The sequence below is a fragment of the Colias philodice genome, chromosome 3 (genome assembly GCF_061535455.1).
Source record: "Colias philodice isolate Cphi_HAF_F1 chromosome 3, ilColPhil1 Martin Lab GWU primary, whole genome shotgun sequence".
Taxonomy (NCBI): Eukaryota; Metazoa; Arthropoda; class Insecta; order Lepidoptera; family Pieridae; genus Colias; species Colias philodice.
Genome location: NC_143088.1, coordinates 5,648,411 through 5,667,595, shown reverse-complemented (window position 1 = coordinate 5,667,595; position 19,185 = coordinate 5,648,411). Strand labels below are relative to the sequence as shown.

General features: G+C 30.3%; 2 protein-coding genes across 3 annotated transcripts; one reads left to right on the top strand and one right to left on the bottom strand.

Annotated features, from left to right (window-relative positions):
- Positions 1–45: 45 nt before the first annotated feature.
- LOC149489634 (1-acyl-sn-glycerol-3-phosphate acyltransferase alpha-like) lies at positions 46–11,552 on the top strand. 2 transcript variants are annotated; one of them, XM_089714325.1, is made up of 8 exons: positions 46–238; positions 2,888–3,004; positions 3,089–3,177; positions 3,299–3,432; positions 4,241–4,422; positions 8,403–8,568; positions 10,748–10,911; positions 11,443–11,552. In XM_089714325.1, the coding sequence occupies exons 2-7, from the start codon at positions 2,915–2,917 to the stop codon at positions 10,903–10,905; spliced, it is 819 nt and encodes a 272-aa protein (XP_089570451.1). In that variant the 5' UTR covers positions 46–238; positions 2,888–2,914; the 3' UTR covers positions 10,906–10,911; positions 11,443–11,552. The 2 variants fall into 2 exon arrangements, with proteins under 2 accessions (XP_089570451.1, XP_089570452.1); XM_089714326.1 differs by having other exon boundaries at positions 46–242.
- Positions 11,553–13,763: 2,211 nt separating this feature from the next.
- On the bottom strand, positions 13,764–18,183 carry LOC149489633 (1-acyl-sn-glycerol-3-phosphate acyltransferase alpha-like). The gene is made up of 6 exons (XM_089714323.1): positions 18,074–18,183; positions 17,500–17,722; positions 17,064–17,197; positions 16,113–16,294; positions 15,248–15,416; positions 13,764–15,158 (listed from the first exon to the last, which is right to left on the bottom strand). Exons 2-6 carry the CDS (start codon positions 17,688–17,690, stop codon positions 14,986–14,988), a joined length of 849 nt encoding a protein of 282 aa, XP_089570449.1. The 5' UTR covers positions 17,691–17,722; positions 18,074–18,183; the 3' UTR covers positions 13,764–14,985.
- Between the last annotated feature and the right edge of the window lie 1,002 nt (positions 18,184–19,185).

Here is a 19,185-nt window from a genome sequence, read left to right as displayed (position 1 = left end):
TTCAGCGCAAGGTAAATAAATGCTCTACGGCCCTAGTTTGCCTGTTTACGTTTAGTCAGTATCACACTGTAGTGTGCGACGGTGTACTATTGTACAGCTAATATTAATTAAGTATTATCAATGGGCAATTGGGCAGTGAGCTATGAGTTATGAGTGAGAATACCCGTATCTGTTTTATTGACAATTTTATGTAAACTGATATTTGGATGCGCGGGTGCGGTACCTTGAAAGAAATTGTGTAAGTACCGTTTAATTTTCTACATAATTGAGTATTAATATTATTTTTATTTACTTACTTTTAGAAATATCGTTACATATTTTCACAAAAAATAGTGTAGGATTTATTTAAAAATAGTTTGTTAGTTACCTATTTAAAATTAAAAAAAATTTGGGCTACTTAGCTTGCATGAGTTTTGTACTTAAGATTTTTTTTATTAAGTAATTTTTTTTTCTTAATCTAATCTTTTTAAATAATATCTAAAAATTTTGTTTGCACCTAAACTTTTGAGGGTTGAAATTTTTATTTATGTACCTATTTTAATTAGATAGGTCTGATTTTTTTTATTACTTAGGTATAATATGACCTTTATAAAACTGATAGTGAAGAAATGTTGAAAAGAGTTCGTCGTTAATACCCAATTAATACCTATTACATATAAACAAAAAAAAATATTCATGATGATTTTGTTTGTAATCGGACAACAACTAAAAAGAGAACGGCTACAACGATTTAATATAGACTAAAATATGTATTATGATACTTACTAAACTTATATTAAAATTATTGTAAATTATTTTTTAAGAAAAAAAAATCCTCTTTTGTATGTTTGAGTAAACTAGTTCAATAATAAATGCATGTTATTATGCAAGTGTCGCCTTATTAAGAGGTTATCAAGAAGCTATCATTGAAGTTCGTAACTTACGTAGATACCTATTAATGAATGTTAAGTAGGTATATGTATATCGAAATTATCCTGATCTTGATATGACATCTATGATCTACTTACGAGCTAAATCTATGATCTTTTTTATTTTTGAACTATGAATTTAGGGATTTCAGGAGAATACAATATAGTTACATAGATATGTCGTGGCCATATCGTAGATTTGCTCATTTCATGAAATGGCCAACATAGTTTGATCAGATCGTTAAATCGTCAACGTTTCACGATTTGGTCATCCAGATCGACGATCTGGCCAAATGTGGATGACCAAATCGTGAAACGTTGACGATTTAACGATCTGGCCAAACTAAATTGGCCATTTCATGAAATGAGCAAATCTACGATATGGCCACGACAGGTACATAATATTTTTCACTATTAGCACAGACTAATAATAATATACTACGTATACAACTATTAGTATGTACACACATTTTAATAGTTTGCGAATACGTACCTAATACACGTTAATTTAGATGATTAGGTATGTAATGTATGTAAATATGTAGTTTTTAATTGTGTTCCCAGAACCGTCTGTAAAATCCAATCTGGATTTAATTTGGTTGTAAAATATATACTTATGAGACAAAAGTGTCTCAATGATAAGTACTATATTTTTTAACTAAAAAGTTAATTTACATAGACCGATCTTACAGAGCTAATCACATAGGTAATAAAATTATTAGAATAAATAGTCCTACTTAATTAGTACAAAGACAAACTTGGTTCTAAGCAATCTAACAAAGAGCATTGTAAACAAAACTAATTGAATTTATGATTACGCATCATTAGAATATATGCGAAAAAGCATTTTGAAATATTATAATAATATTGTGAACTCATTATTTTTTGATATATGTAAGTACCTATATTAATAATTTATATAAATACTAGCTTTCCGCCCGCGGCTTCGCCCGCGTTTTCAGAGAAAAACCCGTTCCCGTAGGATTTCCGGGATAAAACCTATCCTATGTCCTTTCTCGGGTATCAAAATATATCTATACCAAATTTCATGCAAATTGGTTCAGCAGTTCAGGCGTGATTGAGTAACAGACAGACAGACAGAGTTACTTTCGCATTTATAATATTAATATAAGTATGGAATATGTATGTTACACTTTGCTGTCGAAAATGAACGATTAGACTAACCTATACATTTTAAATGGGCTATGGAATAACAAGGTATGCATTTCACGTTGTGCTTTTAATCGATTTCAGTTAGAAATAATGTACTGACGAGTATTCTGGAAGACTAACTATTCTGGTTGACTTTTCCGAAGGAAATAAAAAATGTTTTAGGCAATTTATCAATACTTACATAACAATTTATTTATTTAGTTACAGTGATTTGTGGATATTTAACTTAATTGGAGATTGAGTTGCTTAAAACTTAAAATCTTATGTGTAGGTAGGTATAACCAATAGAGATAACTAATAGTTTAAATATGTTCGAATTTTTTAGCTTATCTAACCTTTTTTGTTGTGTTGTTAACATTAATGTTGTGAACTGTGGTTTTGAAAGTTGACGGTGACTGTCCATGGTCCATGTCTCGCATCACAATAACATTATATTTTGTTACCTATAGAAAAAAGAAGCTAACGTTATTAACTACGGAATTAGCCAAAATAAGCAATATTCTTCAGTGATATTAAACTATATTTATAATTTATAACTATCGCAAAATATATGGATATCAAAATAAGTGAACGTTTCATGTAAATAATGGAAATTAAAAATATTTGCAGTTTATTAGACAAATTAGTATTGAAGTAGTAAATAGATAGTATTTAATATGTACCAAAAAGATATTACAATTTCGTAATAAAAAAATGTGATAAAATATTAAATAGAATAGTAAGTGAGTAATAAAAGGTTTAGTTCCTATCGCATTTTTTATGAAACGCATATTATTTTGACTAACTATTCTTTATGTTTGTTTTAGATATCATAAATGTGATAATTTATCAGAATGGCTGCCTTCGATGTTGTGCTCGGATGCGTGATGGCCCTTCTCATCATACTATTTTCCATTAGTTCTATTGCTAGGTATTACATAAAGGTATGAATACACATAAGTAGTTGTACATTGATCACGTAGAAATAGTTAGAAATGTATCGATTATTCTTCACATTTCTGTTTCAGTTTACATTATTTGCAGTTCTATCGCTAATATTTGCAACAGCACCCCTTCCGCTCATGCTGTTTAGACCTTTCGACCCCAAGAACGCTTTGTAAGTGATAGTTCCGTGGTAAACATACAGATTACGATGTTATTAAATATTTATTAGTTATCTGGGCATATTAGAAATATTTATTTGTTGATATAGAGAATCAAATTGAAACACTTTTTAGAATACCAGCAGCCCTTTTGAGGTTTTCTGCTCGAGTTTTGGGCATTCGATGGACTGTACGAGGGGTCGAGAACGTAGACGACTCCAGAGGTGCCGTGGTGTTACTAAATCATCAGAGTTCCTTGGACCTATACAGTAAGATTTAGGAAGCATTTTCATTCAATTCATTTTTATGTGAATACATCCAATAAATTACACTACTTTAAGATTTTAATTAGGTACGAATTTGTAATAACAAATTAATTTTGACTGCATTGAACATTCTAATTATAGAATACGTAATTATAAGAGAAAATAACAAATGTTTATCTAATCAGCTGTTTTGTTAACATGACAAATGAACCTAAATACCTAATAAATTAATATCAGCCTAATCACCTAATCAATGGAGGCACGATCGATACTTTCTAGTATAGGTATAAATATATCTACCTATATTCAACTATATTTAGCTTGTAATTTTAATTATTGAATTTCTTATTTTTTATTTTTTATAGATAAAGATAACGTTGTTATTTAATCATCATGACAACCACGCAGGTGCGTAGTGACTTGTAGTAGGTAGATACCTATATCTCACAAAATATGCTTTCATAATATTATGAACTTATGAAGTTAGGAGAAAGTTCGTTCACTCTATTACGGTCAAGATTTTACTTCCTATACTATCTCCGAAAACAAGTTTTTACGCTTTTTGAGCACCTTCTGGCACAATGTTATCTAATATACATTTTCATTTTTCCGTAAGCTACGTTTAGACACAATTAATGATTTCATAAGCATATTTCGATAATTTCCGTTGTTTTCGATTTAATCTAAACAGTTACTTATGATATAGGTAAATAATTGATTTTGAACAATAAAAAATGCAATTTCGCCAGTATGAAATAAGAGCAGATATTTCTATAGTCCGTATTTACAATTTTTTTTGTCTCGATTCCAGTACTAGCGGTGCTATGGCCTCTGATGGCGCGATGCACCGTGGTGTCAAAGCGGTCTCTCCAGTTCCTGGTACCATTTGGCACTGCGGCTTGGCTCTGGGGCACTGTTTTTATCGATCGAGGCTCTGGCCATTCCGCACGGTCCGTGCTAAACCAGCAGACAGAAGCTGTTCGCGATCATAAGGTTTTAATACACACTATTGTTTGCAAATCCAGATAATAATTAATCACTCATTTAGCATAGAGCATTTAGGTATAAACTGTAATGATGCTTGTAATAACTGGGTTTTATTCATCCTAGTACTGATTCAGTTAAGGAAAACGTAAAATTTGGCGTTACCTTGATTCTTCCTCATGGAAGTGTGTCAAAGTCAAAAAATACAATGCGTTTGCAATACGTGTATTCTGATTAGTTTTCCTAACAGTGTAGTTTGGTTGCATCTCGCCTTGACAGAGAATTTACTCGGTTTATCGCAGACAATCGTTGTAAGCGTACTTATCACAATGATAATACCCACTGCTAACTAATATGGAATAACATGAAAACTGACGCAATAGTTAGTACACTATCTAACAATTAACATTTATTTACATTTAAAATGTAATGAATGTTTAAGATTTTAAGTTTATTTTATAGCGTTGGTAGTTAAGAGATAAGTAATCACAATGTTGCATTATGGATCGTTGCATACTATCTTTTATTTAGCGTAGGTAGGATGTTAAACATTTTAATGCTCATAAGGCGTGGTCGCGTCCGACAAATGTTCATTTACACAACTATACCAACATCCGAGTTGGACTTTTGCATTGAACTACCTATGTACTTACTACGTATGCCATTAGATATGTAAACATCCTATCTATTGTTTATGTTTAACACGCAGTTTCATCTAGCTAGATTCAAGATTGTTTTTTCTACTTTTACAGTCAGATGAAGCACGATAACAACAATTTACTTCATACCAAACAAAATTAAAATTTTATAAAAACATAATTTCATAACTTTTCTTTTTCCTGAGAAGTTTTATAAAAAGTTATTAATAATGTTAAGTACGAAAATAAACAATAAGCATGGAACATAGTAGATGAACTAAAATCACGGTAATATTATAATAATATTAGTCTAATAAAGGACTTATCTACGATATTATTTTATTTGTTGTATGTATCTAGAACACGTAGATATGCTATAGGTACCTATCTATTACGGAATAAATAGGCACTAAACATTGGAATAACTCATAGGGCAGTACAAAGTTCGCCGGGTCCGCTAAGTATCGGTACTCATAATATTTTAAACAAACATGAAAGTAAATATCACGGAACAAACATTATTATCGGCTGGGAACGGAATAGACGATATCATTATTTCATTTTATATCCGCAAATTAATTAGGGATATTTACTTAGAGAGCAATTTGCGTTGAATATTATGATAATTATAAGTCATTTTAATAAAGCAATTAATAAATGACAAATACCAACAAATACGCATCAAAGATTATTTGTTTTGTTGTTAATCTATTAAAATCGTACAGGTATCTACTTACGTGTAGGTCTACAGAATATATATAATATTTTCGGAAACCATCAGGTACTTACTTAGCTAGATATCTAATATCTAATATTATTTTCCGATTGTATATGACCTAATTAAAAAAAAAAGCATAATTTACCTTCAGCAAATAAGCGTTTGCAGTACCTAGGTACCCTGCAACTTGCAAGCTGCAAAATTATTAGAGCCTACGTCAATGAATTTGGCTACGGATATGATTGATTGATTCAATTCATAACAACATAATTTTCGGACTGCAGGTGGATATTGCTTTAATTAGATATAATTAATTATTAAATCAATTAAAATTCAGAAATTTAGGGAAATCTGTATAGAAAACAACGTGATAATATTTAAGTAGAAATCATATGAAATCTAAATTATGTAGATAACCTTAAATATTTTTAAACTAAGAATTATAATGGCATCTAGCTACATATAAGTACATGTACTTACAAAGCATTCACCCGCGTCACTCTCGTTAGTTAATCACTAATTGGGACCTAAGAAAAAATAATTATACTTCCTTGTCATCGGGAACTACAGTTCAATTAATTAACTCTTACAGCGTTGCAACCTTTAATTTATTTATTTAAAAATTTAATCAAATAACTCACTATAAAAATATGTAGATTTGATTAAATTATGGAAATGACTACGGAATAGTCGTCGAGATAGCTGTAGGTATATCTAGATTCTAGATGATTCATAAACGATGACACATATAGGGACGACACTGCAAGGATAATTAATTTTCGTATTTTCGAAGCTAAAAATAGAAATCCCGGTCCTCTGAATCTATTTATAATAGTATTTATAAGATTCCATTAAGCAAATTTTCCGTTAGAAACTTTTTTGACGAGATGTCCAACTTGTTCACTAATAAAAGTTCTCGAATGGTAGTCAACAGGGATATCTGATATCCCTAAGTACCTACCTATTAATTTTTCCTTGTTAACATTGTCGTCAGGAAAATCACAATTTGCCACAATAAAACAATAGAATTGTTCTAAACAAGATACATAGTTAGTTGCATTTAAAAACAGTAAACAGTTTATTGGGTAATAAATAAAGGAGTAGGTAAGAAAATTGTATGGAAAATAAAATCAAAAATAGATTTATGTTTATTCTTGGTACTATAGGCAGTCCTTGAACTCAAATGGTTGCGCAATAATGCATAGGTTTCTATAGTTACGTGCTTCGGTGCTTTTAAAACATTTTACACATAAAAAGTAGAAATATACTTATATTATGGTATATTAACTACCTACCCCATCCCGGAATTTCCTATGCTGAGGTGTGATATAATCCATACTAATATTATAAATGCGAAAGTAACTCTGTCTGTCTGTCTGTTACTCAATCACGCCTAAACTACTGAACCAATTTGCATGAAATTTGGTATGGAGATATTTTGATACCCGAGAAAGGACATTGGCTACCTTTTATTGCGAAATATGTACCACGGGCGAAGCCGGGGCGGACCACTAGTTATGGATATAATATACATAATATAATATATGGTTTCTTATTACTTTTGTAAGTATGATTGTGTCAATATTTTAATACGGTACCTACTTGATTTTTTTACAAGACACTAGAGATGATAACAAAAATACTTTTTACAATTATGAAAATTAGATGGAAATCTCATCATGTTATTTATGAATTACGTGATTAATTTTAAGTTTCATGATAAATTGGCGTAGATAGCGTTGGTTTCTATTAAAAAAGTGTTTGGAAAAATAGTAGGTGTTTCACAAACGGTACTTAATACATTCATTATGTTATCGATAAAAATTGATACGCAGTATTACGCCACCAGTTTAGCATTCGTAAGTGTTAACACACATGTTAATTCAATTGACCTCTGTCTACCTGCTTATTAAAAATCTTCGTGTCTTACGTGAACCGTGACTCATTAAAGACAATTGGCTAACTAGTAACTAGTTAGGTACTTATATATTTTAAAGAAAGCTCAAACGTCTACTTGTTTTTAACAGCCTTGTTTGTTTTTTCATTATGTTGATACCTCACATAGCTAGATTAAAATTAAGTCTTTCAGATATTTTTCTATACCATCCAAATGCCTTACTACTTTACTTAGAACATTAAAGTTGGTTGCTCTAAGCTAGATAGTGACATCTTCCGTTTTTTTTTGTCACAATTAGTAAGGTAACTTGACTAATAGGTAACATATAAGGGTGTGGGTTAGGTGAGGTTCGTGTAGGTAGGTAACATATAAGGGTGCGGGTTAGGGTCGTGTTTTTTTAGCTACACAAAAATAGGAACCCCGCGAAGAGGGGCTCCGTCGCTCCGTCGCCTACACAAACTTAACCTAACCCATACCCTTATATGTTACCTATTTCAATAAACTTATTGACTAATTTTACCGGTCAATAAGGTTTTTGACTGATTAAAGGTTTTGACTGTAACATACATAGGTACTCTAAGTCGAGAGTAGATAATATGGTGATGATTTGCAGTAGGTACCAAAATCTAACACCCATAATATGTAGGATTATGGTGTATATTACCTATGTTACAATTGCTTTGTATAAGTTATTAACTAATAAAATAAGTTATATCGAATTCTTCCCTTATTTCAGCGGAAACTATTGTTGTTCCCTGAAGGGACAAGACACTCTGGTGATAAGCTGTTGCCCTTTAGAAAGGGCGCGTTCCACGTCGCTATGGATGCCGGTGCTCCTATTCAACCCGTGGTTGTATCAAAATATCACCATATAGATGCAAAAAGACATAGGTTTGGATCAGGTGAGACAGAATATTTATTTTGAACCGTATAATGGATAATGCGAAATTCTAAAAATTAATGAGAGAAATAAGTAGGACGTTCATCTGCATCATGATTGGGGTTGCCAGATCCAGGCTAATCATTTCCGGGACATTTCTCGTTGTTAGTCTCGGGACTAAAATAAGTAGGAATTAGACCTAGAATTATTGGTTGACGAAAAAAATAATTTTTACAATTATGAGAATTAGATGGAAATCTCATCATGTTATTTATGAATTACGTGATTAATTTTAAGTTTCATGATAAATTGGCGTAGATATAGCGTTGGTTTCTATTAAAAAAGTGTTTGGAACTCTTCTTCAGTATTGAGTTCATTAACGTCGCAACCTTCTGAAATAAAATTCCAAAGCACTGTATGTAATGTAGTATGTAATATACGTCAAAGATACGAACAGATAATCAAGTAATTTTATTGTTTAATTGAAAATAGTGTTTGGCTAGCAAACAATAAAATTACTAAGGTACCTACAACTGTAACGAGGATCGTTTTCACATTATAGAAGTACAAGGTCAACATTAGCTTACAGTCCAATTATTATGCATCAAATAGATAGTTTCTCGCTGTACCTAAAGTGTACCTATTTGTCATGAGTGAATTCCGCATCGAAATTCCAATTTCCCTTGCAATTTCCGAATGTAATTTTCGGATATATAAATACATATGTCCCTTCACTTTCTAGGTACTTAAGTGTTTAATAAACTCTATACGGTACGCTATATTATTATAACTTAATGTGTTCGAGAGCCCATCAGGAACATGCTGTCATTTGCGAAAACAAATTGAGAGATGATATTGGTTACCATATAGACTACAGGCCCATGTTGAAAAAATTATGGGTCATTTGACCCACCACCTGACCTATCTAGAATGATATAAGAGCATAAAATAATAAGATTCAGCACTATGACGACACTCGTAAGCTGTCCACCTGAGTGCAGATGAGAATTCGAAAGTTCAGGTAGAGATTTTCTCCCCTTGTCTCCATGATTTTTGTACGGCGTTGCGGAATAATGGCTAAAAAAGCAGTATAGAAATAGTATGACACAGATGCCGTACAAAAATGGTTGTCCACAAAGTCGGAATTTATTTTTATTTTTCGACAGTTACCGGGGTAAATTTGGTCATTTGATTTTGTACGGCATCTGTGTCATACTATTTCTATACTACTTACTTTTAATCAATTATTCCGCAACGCAGTACAAAAATTATGGAGACAAGGGGAGAAAATCTCTACCTGAACCTTCGAATTCTCATCTGCACTCAGGTGGACAGCTTACAAGTGACGTCATAGTGCTGAATCTTATTATTTTATGCTCTTATATCGTTCTAGATAGGTCACCTGGTGGGTCAAATGACCCATAATTTTTTCAACACGGGCCTGTGTCGAGAGTAAATATGGCGATAATTTGCAGAAGGTAGGTACCTAAATTTAACACCCATAATATGTACGATTATGGTGTAAGTATATTATGTCAGAATTGCTTTGTATTATTTAATAAAAATAAACATATCGATGTCATTGGATAATATTTAAAATTTGGCGCCATTTCTGTTCAGACAGGGCACCTGTGCCATTGATGTAGGCAAATAGAGGCCTTGAAGACTTGGGTTTTTAACGAAATATGCACGATTGGGGAAAAAAGCTAAAATATACAATAAAGCCGTAATTAAAGAGTTTTATGCATTTGCATATGCAAACATGCAAATGCATATAATATAATCCGATGTCTAATTATAAGCCCTTTATCCCGCCCACGTTTAGTATATCAGCATAATGCCGTTTATAAAACCCACCTGCATTTTATCTGGAGGAATTCGAATTCAAACTAGGTTATCTATAAATATATAATTATTTTTATTGCAATGATTCACATTATTTATATTTTGAACGAATAAAAGATTTAGCAAACATTTTCTTTTTATCATGCAGCAGACACATGTTAAAAATGAAATCCCTTTAATTTTGTTCTATTTACATATTATGCATTTTTAGTTTTTACTTTGACTCAGTCATCAACGATTTTTGACAAGAAGGCGAATTATCTGGCTCCAAGTCCTGACTTATTTACTTTTTTTATATAAGATAAGAAAATATGGGAAAACATAATTATATTTATGTTTCACGATGTCGTTTCCAGGTCATATAATCATAACGATATTGCCTTTGATCGAAACGGAGGGTGTGAGAAAGGAAGACATCTCATCTCTAATAGAGACGGCGCAAAGCAAGATGCAGGAGGAGTTCAGTCGCACATCCGCGGAGACTCTTTCTATGTTACATGTAAAAGACAATTAGAGGTAGGTACCTATACGGCTTAAAAACTATCATATATCTATATGATCTTAGATCTTCTCTGTTATGAGATGGTGGGCCTTTCTAGTTGTAAAATGGAAAATTTGACGATTGTACTGAAGATACCTTTTGCATACTTACATAGACGTTTTGTAAGATGTGTGTTTTCTACTTCCTTGCTAATTTTTAAAATATTTGGTAGTAAAAATAACGAAACATCGGCAAACGAAATAGCGGAACAATAACTTCCCAAATGATTAACATTTAACATTGCTATTTGTAAGTTCTGTGGTTGATGAATAATGAATGTGGATTAACATAAAAATAAATTTACTTTCTGCTTAAGTAAAAGTTAGACGGTATTAAGTCGTTTAATTAGAGTGCCTGATGGAAAAACCTTTCCTAGTTGATATATTATGCTAATTGCTTGACAATATACATATAAAGATTTCCATACGAGGTCAATTAGATTAAAATAATATTTTATGAAACTCGGTTATGCTGCAATAATTTTAATGAAATTATTTTTGTTTCAGGTAGTTTAAATTAACGTAAACGGGGCTGTGATAATTTCAAATGTTCGTGGTAAACATAATAATTACTAAATATATGTATAAATTTATTATACAAGCAATAAATTATTAATTTAATTTGTGGTTTTTCTAAATAATACCACCGTGTCCTTTATACACTTTATTTCAGTTTCATATTAATGGTAAAATATACAAAAATAGTTTTAACTGTTACTGATAGCTGACTACACGTACGAAGTGATTTAAGTATATATCACATTAAATTTAACAAGCGCTTATAAAGTAATAATAATACATAATTAATTATATAAGACCAAAATAGAAGTTTCTAGACAAATGAATTCATAATCTAGATCATTAAGATATTTTATGTATTATTCACTCTTTTAAGAACGTAAACAAGATTTTTTTTATATTGACGTAGTTTTGCGTATAGTGCCAATATTAAATTTTATCAAATAATAAACATGATAAAATACATCACTTAATTTGAATAAGACGTAGTTAAGTGATTAATAAAATTATTAAAACTACAAACACATGGATTTTGTCAATGTTGTGATATCGTTAGAGGCATATTTAATATGGTTTTTATCTCTGAAGAAATGGAGCCTCTTTCGTCAATAATTAAAAATAATAGTCTCGTTATAATATTGGAAACGTGGCGAAACACCGATTAACTTGTCAATTCAAAATACATTAAGATTAGGAATACATTGTCTTAAAAGGTAAAATATTAAAAAATGATAAGTAAGGAATGCACTAGTATATAACTTGTATGCTAAAGCAGTGCCTTGCATTATAGATTGTTGCCTGCATGGCCATGTATTTTGGTAAATATTCGCCGATAATACTTTTATATAAAAACCAATTACAGAATTTGGTTGTTACAATATTTGGTATATATGTTTTCTTTCGTTTCCTTGAATACTGAAGTGGTTTATGAAAAAAAAAATCAAATTACGATCAGTAAGTAGTTCACTGGATCGTTTCGTACTTACATAATATCTTATATATAAAAATGAATCGCAAAATGTGTTGGTAAGCGCATAACTCGAGAACGGCTGAACCGATTTCGATAATTCTTTTTTTATTATATTCCTTGAAGTACGAGGATGGTTTTTATGTAGAGAAAACGTAAATATGTACCACGGGCGAAGCCGGGGCGGACCGCTAGTATAAAATAATAATAATTATACTATGCTTATACAAGTCTTAAAAATATGCATTACGTTTTCTACACATACAATATTAGAGTAAAAATTCAATTCTTTATTACAATTTAGGTACATACTTTCCAAAAATTACATTTTTAAATCTACTAAAAAATATTGATTATAAAATTTAATATTCATACAATTTAAAACTCACAGAGTATAAAGAGAAGTTATATTAAAAAAAAGTATAATTAATAGGTAAATAGTTTTTAAACCTAGTTTATAGTAAGATTAAAAATACATACACACACTTAATGACTATAAAACTAATGTCAGAGTTTTCCGTAAATAAGATTAATAAAATTAGTCAGTTCATTTCGAAATGCAGATTTGCTTTCTAAGAATGTTTAAAAGTAAGCGTAAAGTACTGCGAGCCTCAATATGCTATTTATCGAATCGATATTTCATGACAAGTACTCAATTCCTAGTTTAGAAGTATAAACTGATTTCTTTCCGTTTCTTTAACGTAACTTAAGGTTTTGATACTAAAAAAATAATCGCAATTTTTTTAATCTTTGCCAGCAGCAAAACTGGAATATCATCTTTACTGTAATGTTTTTGTTAAACATCGTGACTTCTTCGACTTTTAATTCTAATTTCTAACTATTCAGCATTATTATCTTCGATCATTAATTACTTATGGACACACAATCAGCAAAAGTCCAGGATGGGTGGAGTTTTGGTGCAGTGGAATCCGATTTATTTCAAGCGCATAATAGTTGAATTTTTTTTGGTGCATATTTTGTGTATTCTGACGACCCTAGAATCTTAAAATTGATCGCCTTCGGTATGTATCTTAAGTACACCTACGTAAATGATGTCGATAAGGTTTGATTTGATTTTACGTTTCGACTAGAATTTCGACAACACTTTTGAAGACAGTTTATTCGTTTTTGAACCTATATTTTGTCTCTAGTAGCTGTTAATGATCGAAGATTATTATGAAATATGAAACTATATTCTACGGTTACTTTGATAGAGCTATAAGTATAGTTCTAGCAAATCTTGAAATTTAATTAAAAACTCTATCACCATAAAAATATTGATTAGCAGTAAAACATTTTATTATGTGAGTATATCGATTTGTCACACGAATAGTACCTACTCAATGGAGAAAAAGCCACAAGCCTCAACCTGAGTAACTGGAGTCAATTTTTCAAAATTATTTACAAACAAAATATATGTAGGATACCTATATGCTTAAATTGGAAATCAGATATCAAATATCAAATGTATTTGTAGTTACTTGTATATATTTTTAATCCAATTACGTTTAATAATAATATAACGTCCAAATACGTAATAAATACGTATTTAGAAAAAAGCTTGGTTTCATCTGAATATGTTACTTCTTGTAAAGAGAAACTAACAACAAATGCACATTGCATAATACTTGAAGGTAAAGCCGAAATGTATGTAATCAAGTTAAAATAAATTAACTGATGACAGAACGAGTCATTGATATTCTGCGTGTGGCTACGAAAGTTGGAAACGTCATTGAAATCGAATATTTTGTATTCCTCGACTACATTCGTCTGACTCATATAATTTATTTATGGTCGTGTTACAAAATGTTTGACATAATGACTAGTATTAAGTTTTCCTTTCATTTGCCTTGCAGTCTATGATCTATGATAGCATAAAAATTATAAAATCACTGTTAAAACAATTTTATCCTAATACAAGTGACAAATAAGCATTAGGTGTATATTAAATCATATGATTTAGAACCTAAATAAAAAATGCGTTCCTAACAGAATGTCGATTCATATTTAAATAATTTCGTTAATGAACATATATACAATGTAAACAATAGACCCACTTCTGAACAATAGCATCCATGTAAATTGCATTTGATTTCATTCAATGTAGATTAGATACGCAATATTCGAGTTAAGAGCATTATTTATTCTCATTGTTCATGTTTGGAACCAATTTAAAAATATTAGATACTTTAGATATAAAAAAAACTTAATGTAGATGTGTATAACCTTAAAACTAACTTAAAAATAAAATACTTAATATAATTGGCAATTCAAACCTAAAAATGGCGTAAATTTTACTGACTTGACTGGGAGTATCTTAAAAGAAATATTGCACATGATAAATCACACAATATTCACAAATCATGCATTTGTCACAGCATCATAATTAAATATTAAAAATGATTTTTCATTTTTTTGATGGCAATATTTATTTTAACATGGCTAACATTTTGTCAAACTAATTCAAAATAATCACTGCAACATAAGTTGAAAGTTCTGAAAAGAACATTCTATATCAAAAATGTCAATTATCCATAAAATTATAGTAGGAATCATAGTATCCCCTTTTCAGTGCTGACTAGCAAGGGGGTAGTTTGGTGGTAAGGCACTGATTACCTCCTTTGAAAGTTCCTTATATGCAATTTCCATTATATTTTGCACTTTGGTAATTAGCTCAGGTACATCTTCTATTTTCAAGCCCTTTGTGGGTATCGGTTCTAAGCACTGGATTATAGCGTGCCCTGAAATAATAAAAGACAAGAAAATATATAAATATATTCACAGATATCAGATATGTCATATAATTTAAACACTACATTTTGTTTCATACCTTTGTTGAATATATACTTGTTCCTGTTTATAAAGTAGTATGGAGATATGATAACTGGTATGATTGGCACTTGCGCTGCAACTGCTATATTGAAAGCACCTTTCTTGAAAGGCAATAATTTGCTTGAATCTTTATTCCTGGTGCCCTCAGGAAATATCCATATCTTAGTCTGTAATTATATTACTCCATATATGTATATTATATTTTATCTATTGATGTGCCTGTGACATGGATGATTTATAGTGCTTTGTATGCGCTAGCCTTTAACTTACATTTGACGTACATGTTAATTAGATTTTATTCTCATTACATGTCATTAACATTGTTTCAAGGAAAGCTTATCTTTATACACTATCAGTGGCGGCGCAAGAAATAACTTAATGTAGGCGAGGGTACATTTTGCGGGGCCCTTTGATAGTGTTGGAAGGGGAGTATCAGAAGTATGATATTTTTTACGAATATAGATTTGTAAAGTCTACTTTTATACTTTTTTTATACTTAAAACTTTTGGATTTTTAAAACTTTTTCAATTTTATTTTCGGCTGTGAGTCGCAAGGCCACAAGGCCTTTAACCGCCTTATACATTTTAAACATGTATGTCTCCAGGAGCTTTGAATAGTATTCTCATCACATCATTTTAACAAGAGTTAGTTTTAGGACACTAGCTGATTGCATTGCAATATAAACAAAACAAATATTGCAATGTTTTTATTGCTCTTGAAATTTATGGTTGATACTTGTTAAAGGAACAAAGTATTATGTTTACAGTAAGCTTGTATAAGTGCATCTTTGTTTACTAAATACTTATTCGTACTGGTACTTTATTAGATTTACTGAGCTCAATGAAAATATATTTGAACATTACCTTATTCTTCACCATTACATCAGATGTTATCTTGAGTTGTTTATATGCGTCTTTGGTGCTATTTCTATCTATAAACACGACACCAGCCAGATAGGCGGCCAGGCCAAACGGCCAAATGTAGAATAACTCTTTCCTAGCTATAGCAGCTACTTTCACTGCCACATGCCAAACATTAAACAGACCTGTAAACAAAATGTACATGACTTCTCTTTTATGTTGTTTAATTTACTTAATTAATTTATATTACTATTATAGCTTCTACCATTATCTCATATTGTGGGTAGTTGTTAAGTTTTCAAGAAAGACCTATTTTTAATGCACCACAAAGAGTAATATATTTTATGGATTAAGAATAATTTTGTTCATATGATATTATTTTATTGGTTCAAATTATTTGATTTCTCACATTGTAGGAATATTTTCATTGTGTTAATTGTGGAAGTGTGTTAATCTCATTTATCAATCCAATAAGCAGGTTTATTTTGTCTGTTATTTACACCTCAGTCTTCAGGGATATTTATTGTTTCAACACGGTTATAAAAAGGTAACTTAATTACTCTGAAACATATGGACTGTATATTTAATTTATAACTCTATAATATAATCTATATTAATATCATGCGAAAGTCTATTTGTATGGTATGCTCTATATACGGCTAAATTACAGCACCAATTTGCATATAATTTGGAATAGTTGCAAGACCATGTTTTTAAAGAAAAGTATCTCTGGTCAAACATAGGTTACTTTTTGTTTACAAATATTATTTTATTCTGTAAATAGTTGAAATATGGAGTAAGTTTTATTCCTGTGATTTTGTCCACAGGGCACAGCTAGTAGTTAGGTAGTGTAAAGTGTCTGTATAGATTTTCTGTACATTGCTTGCATATCTGACTTGTTTGTGTTTAATTTCTACATGTGAAAAATAAAAAATATTTCCTTTCATACTATACCTAAAATATCAAGAGATGATTGATGGTTTGATATGATAACGGCACCTTTGTCTTCTGCGAGAACTTTACCATTCCGTAAATGCCATTTTACTTCTATCAGTTTGGTTACATGTTTTATTATCTGTGCGCCACATCTGAAAGTTACATTATAAATAATTAAAAGTTGGAACAGAATTCTTAAGGTCTACTAAAATAAAAGCATAATAAGTATTAATTAAAAATAATTTGTTAAAAAAGAGCACAAGCAATTGTTTAAAAAATAAATTGAACTCTTTTCAAAGTAATATAATAATAAGTTATCTATAGAGCAGAGTACATAACACAATGTTTATACAATTACTTAGATAATCAATTTCAATTAAAGGAGTCAGTGAACTGTAACTGTAGCAATCTATATGAATGTAACAATATAAGTTGCCTATTATGTTTTACTTACAGGGAGTTTTTAACATTTTTTGGTCTAAATACAAAAAATGGTAAAGTGAATAATGCCACAAATGATGACCATATGTAGAACACCAAAAACTTCGATTGAAATTTAACGTAATTAGGAGTTTCAGAAAAGAGTTGTTTCAAAATGTAAGTGGCGAGTATTATCACAAACATATAAATTATTTTATCCCACATTTTGTGCTGACACTTAAATGTTTAAATGCGTCCTATATTTTATTTAACATATAAATCGTCACTCACGAAATATGTAAAGTAAACAATACTGTGTTATTATAATAACTTAACTATACGTATACAACATATACCGAAATATTAAATAAAAAAATACTTGTTTATCACAGATATTAAGAAAAAGGATTTTATTTCATTTTAATTTAAAACATTGCTTATCCCTTTTTGAAACCCTTACGATGTATCATTTAATTTTGACTTGATGCTAGTTTTTTTATTTATTTTGTATTTTATGCTTTTGTCCAGCATTAACTATTGTAACAAGAACAATATATACAATCTGATATATTTTGATATTCGATTTAATAACTATAGTTTGACCGTACACAAGACAAACGCAAAGCTACCGGCTACTCGCGTTGATTAATCAGAAAACACAAAATCACAAATTATCATTTACATTTTTGTAAGCTTCTGAATCGAAAACAAATTGACATTAGACAGTTTCTCGTCTTGACTCTTGACAGCAGTGACAGTTGTGTTTTTTTGTTAGGTACGTTGCATGTCGACCTGGATACAAGTATTTTTATAAAGATCCACAAATTTTGATGAAGAATGAAATATTTTATTGTTCAGTTTATATCATGCAAGTGGAATACTTTAAATTATTTTGCATTAATGTATAATATATTAATAAAAAAAAAATTAGTTATTAATATCCAAACGGCATTTTTTTATTCAGTGTTTGTGATGGTATGACCAGTATTAAGTGAAAGGCGACGAAAATATCGAATATGTATCAATGTTGGTTGTTTTAACACTTTTATAACGCAATAAAGGAGAGCTATTTCTAATACGAATACTTGAAAAAGTGTCTAGCTGATAGTCATTTTTTTTCTGTAAGCCAAAAATAACAGTACCAGCAACTTTTTGTCGAAGAAGTTGAGGTACTAAGCTTAGGTACGGTAAGGTAAGTATATATAAGGTAAACTGTAATTAATATTTCGCTATTAAATTAAAAAAAAAAAAGTTGGTGTTTTTCTTCCTTTTTTAAATTTTTATTCTTGTGACAGTAGCGCCGAAGAGCGCCGAGTTCAAACGTTTTTCTACGGACACTATAACAGGTACGTAAAAATGATTCTCCTTATGACTTATCCTACCTTCGAGGGTAGGATTGTCGACAATTTACTATGATTTTTTAATCGACTTCAAGAAAGGAGGAAGTTTTTTTCTTCATTATCTTTTAATAGCAATTATTAATAAATTTTATTTTTTTCAGCTAATTTCGCCTTTAGGCTTTAGACAATGTGATAACAGTAAGGAGTTCCCATTTCAGGTACTAGGTATTTGTGTTAATTGAGTTTTGTTATAACTAAAATTAAAACGTCAGCCGCCAAATCCAAAGCTGTACAATAACAAACAAAGTCGTAAATAATTAATTAAACTTATCAATAAATTCATAACGAACATTTGAAGTAAGTATTGAAGTAACCTATGT

What these genes read in the sequence shown, in the direction of transcription:
- LOC149489633 (XM_089714323.1), bottom strand. Translation starts at nt 17,690, where the DNA reads ATGTGGGATAAAATAATTTATATGTTTGTGATAATACTCGCCACTTAC. An exon ending in AAAAATGTTAAAAACTCCCT is followed by an intron (nt 17,198 to 17,499) that starts GTAAGTAAAACA and finishes TGTAACTTTCAG; the next exon opens with ATGTGGCGCACAGATAATAA. An exon ending in CAAGTATATATTCAACAAAG is followed by an intron (nt 15,159 to 15,247) that starts GTATGAAACAAA and finishes TTATTATTTCAG; the next exon opens with GGCACGCTATAATCCAGTGC.
- LOC149489634 (XM_089714325.1), top strand. Translation starts at nt 2,915, where the DNA reads ATGGCTGCCTTCGATGTTGTGCTCGGATGCGTGATGGCCCTTCTCATC. An exon ending in TTGCTAGGTATTACATAAAG is followed by an intron (nt 3,005 to 3,088) that starts GTATGAATACAC and finishes TTTCTGTTTCAG; the next exon opens with TTTACATTATTTGCAGTTCT. An exon ending in TTCGACCCCAAGAACGCTTT is followed by an intron (nt 3,178 to 3,298) that starts GTAAGTGATAGT and finishes AACACTTTTTAG; the next exon opens with AATACCAGCAGCCCTTTTGA.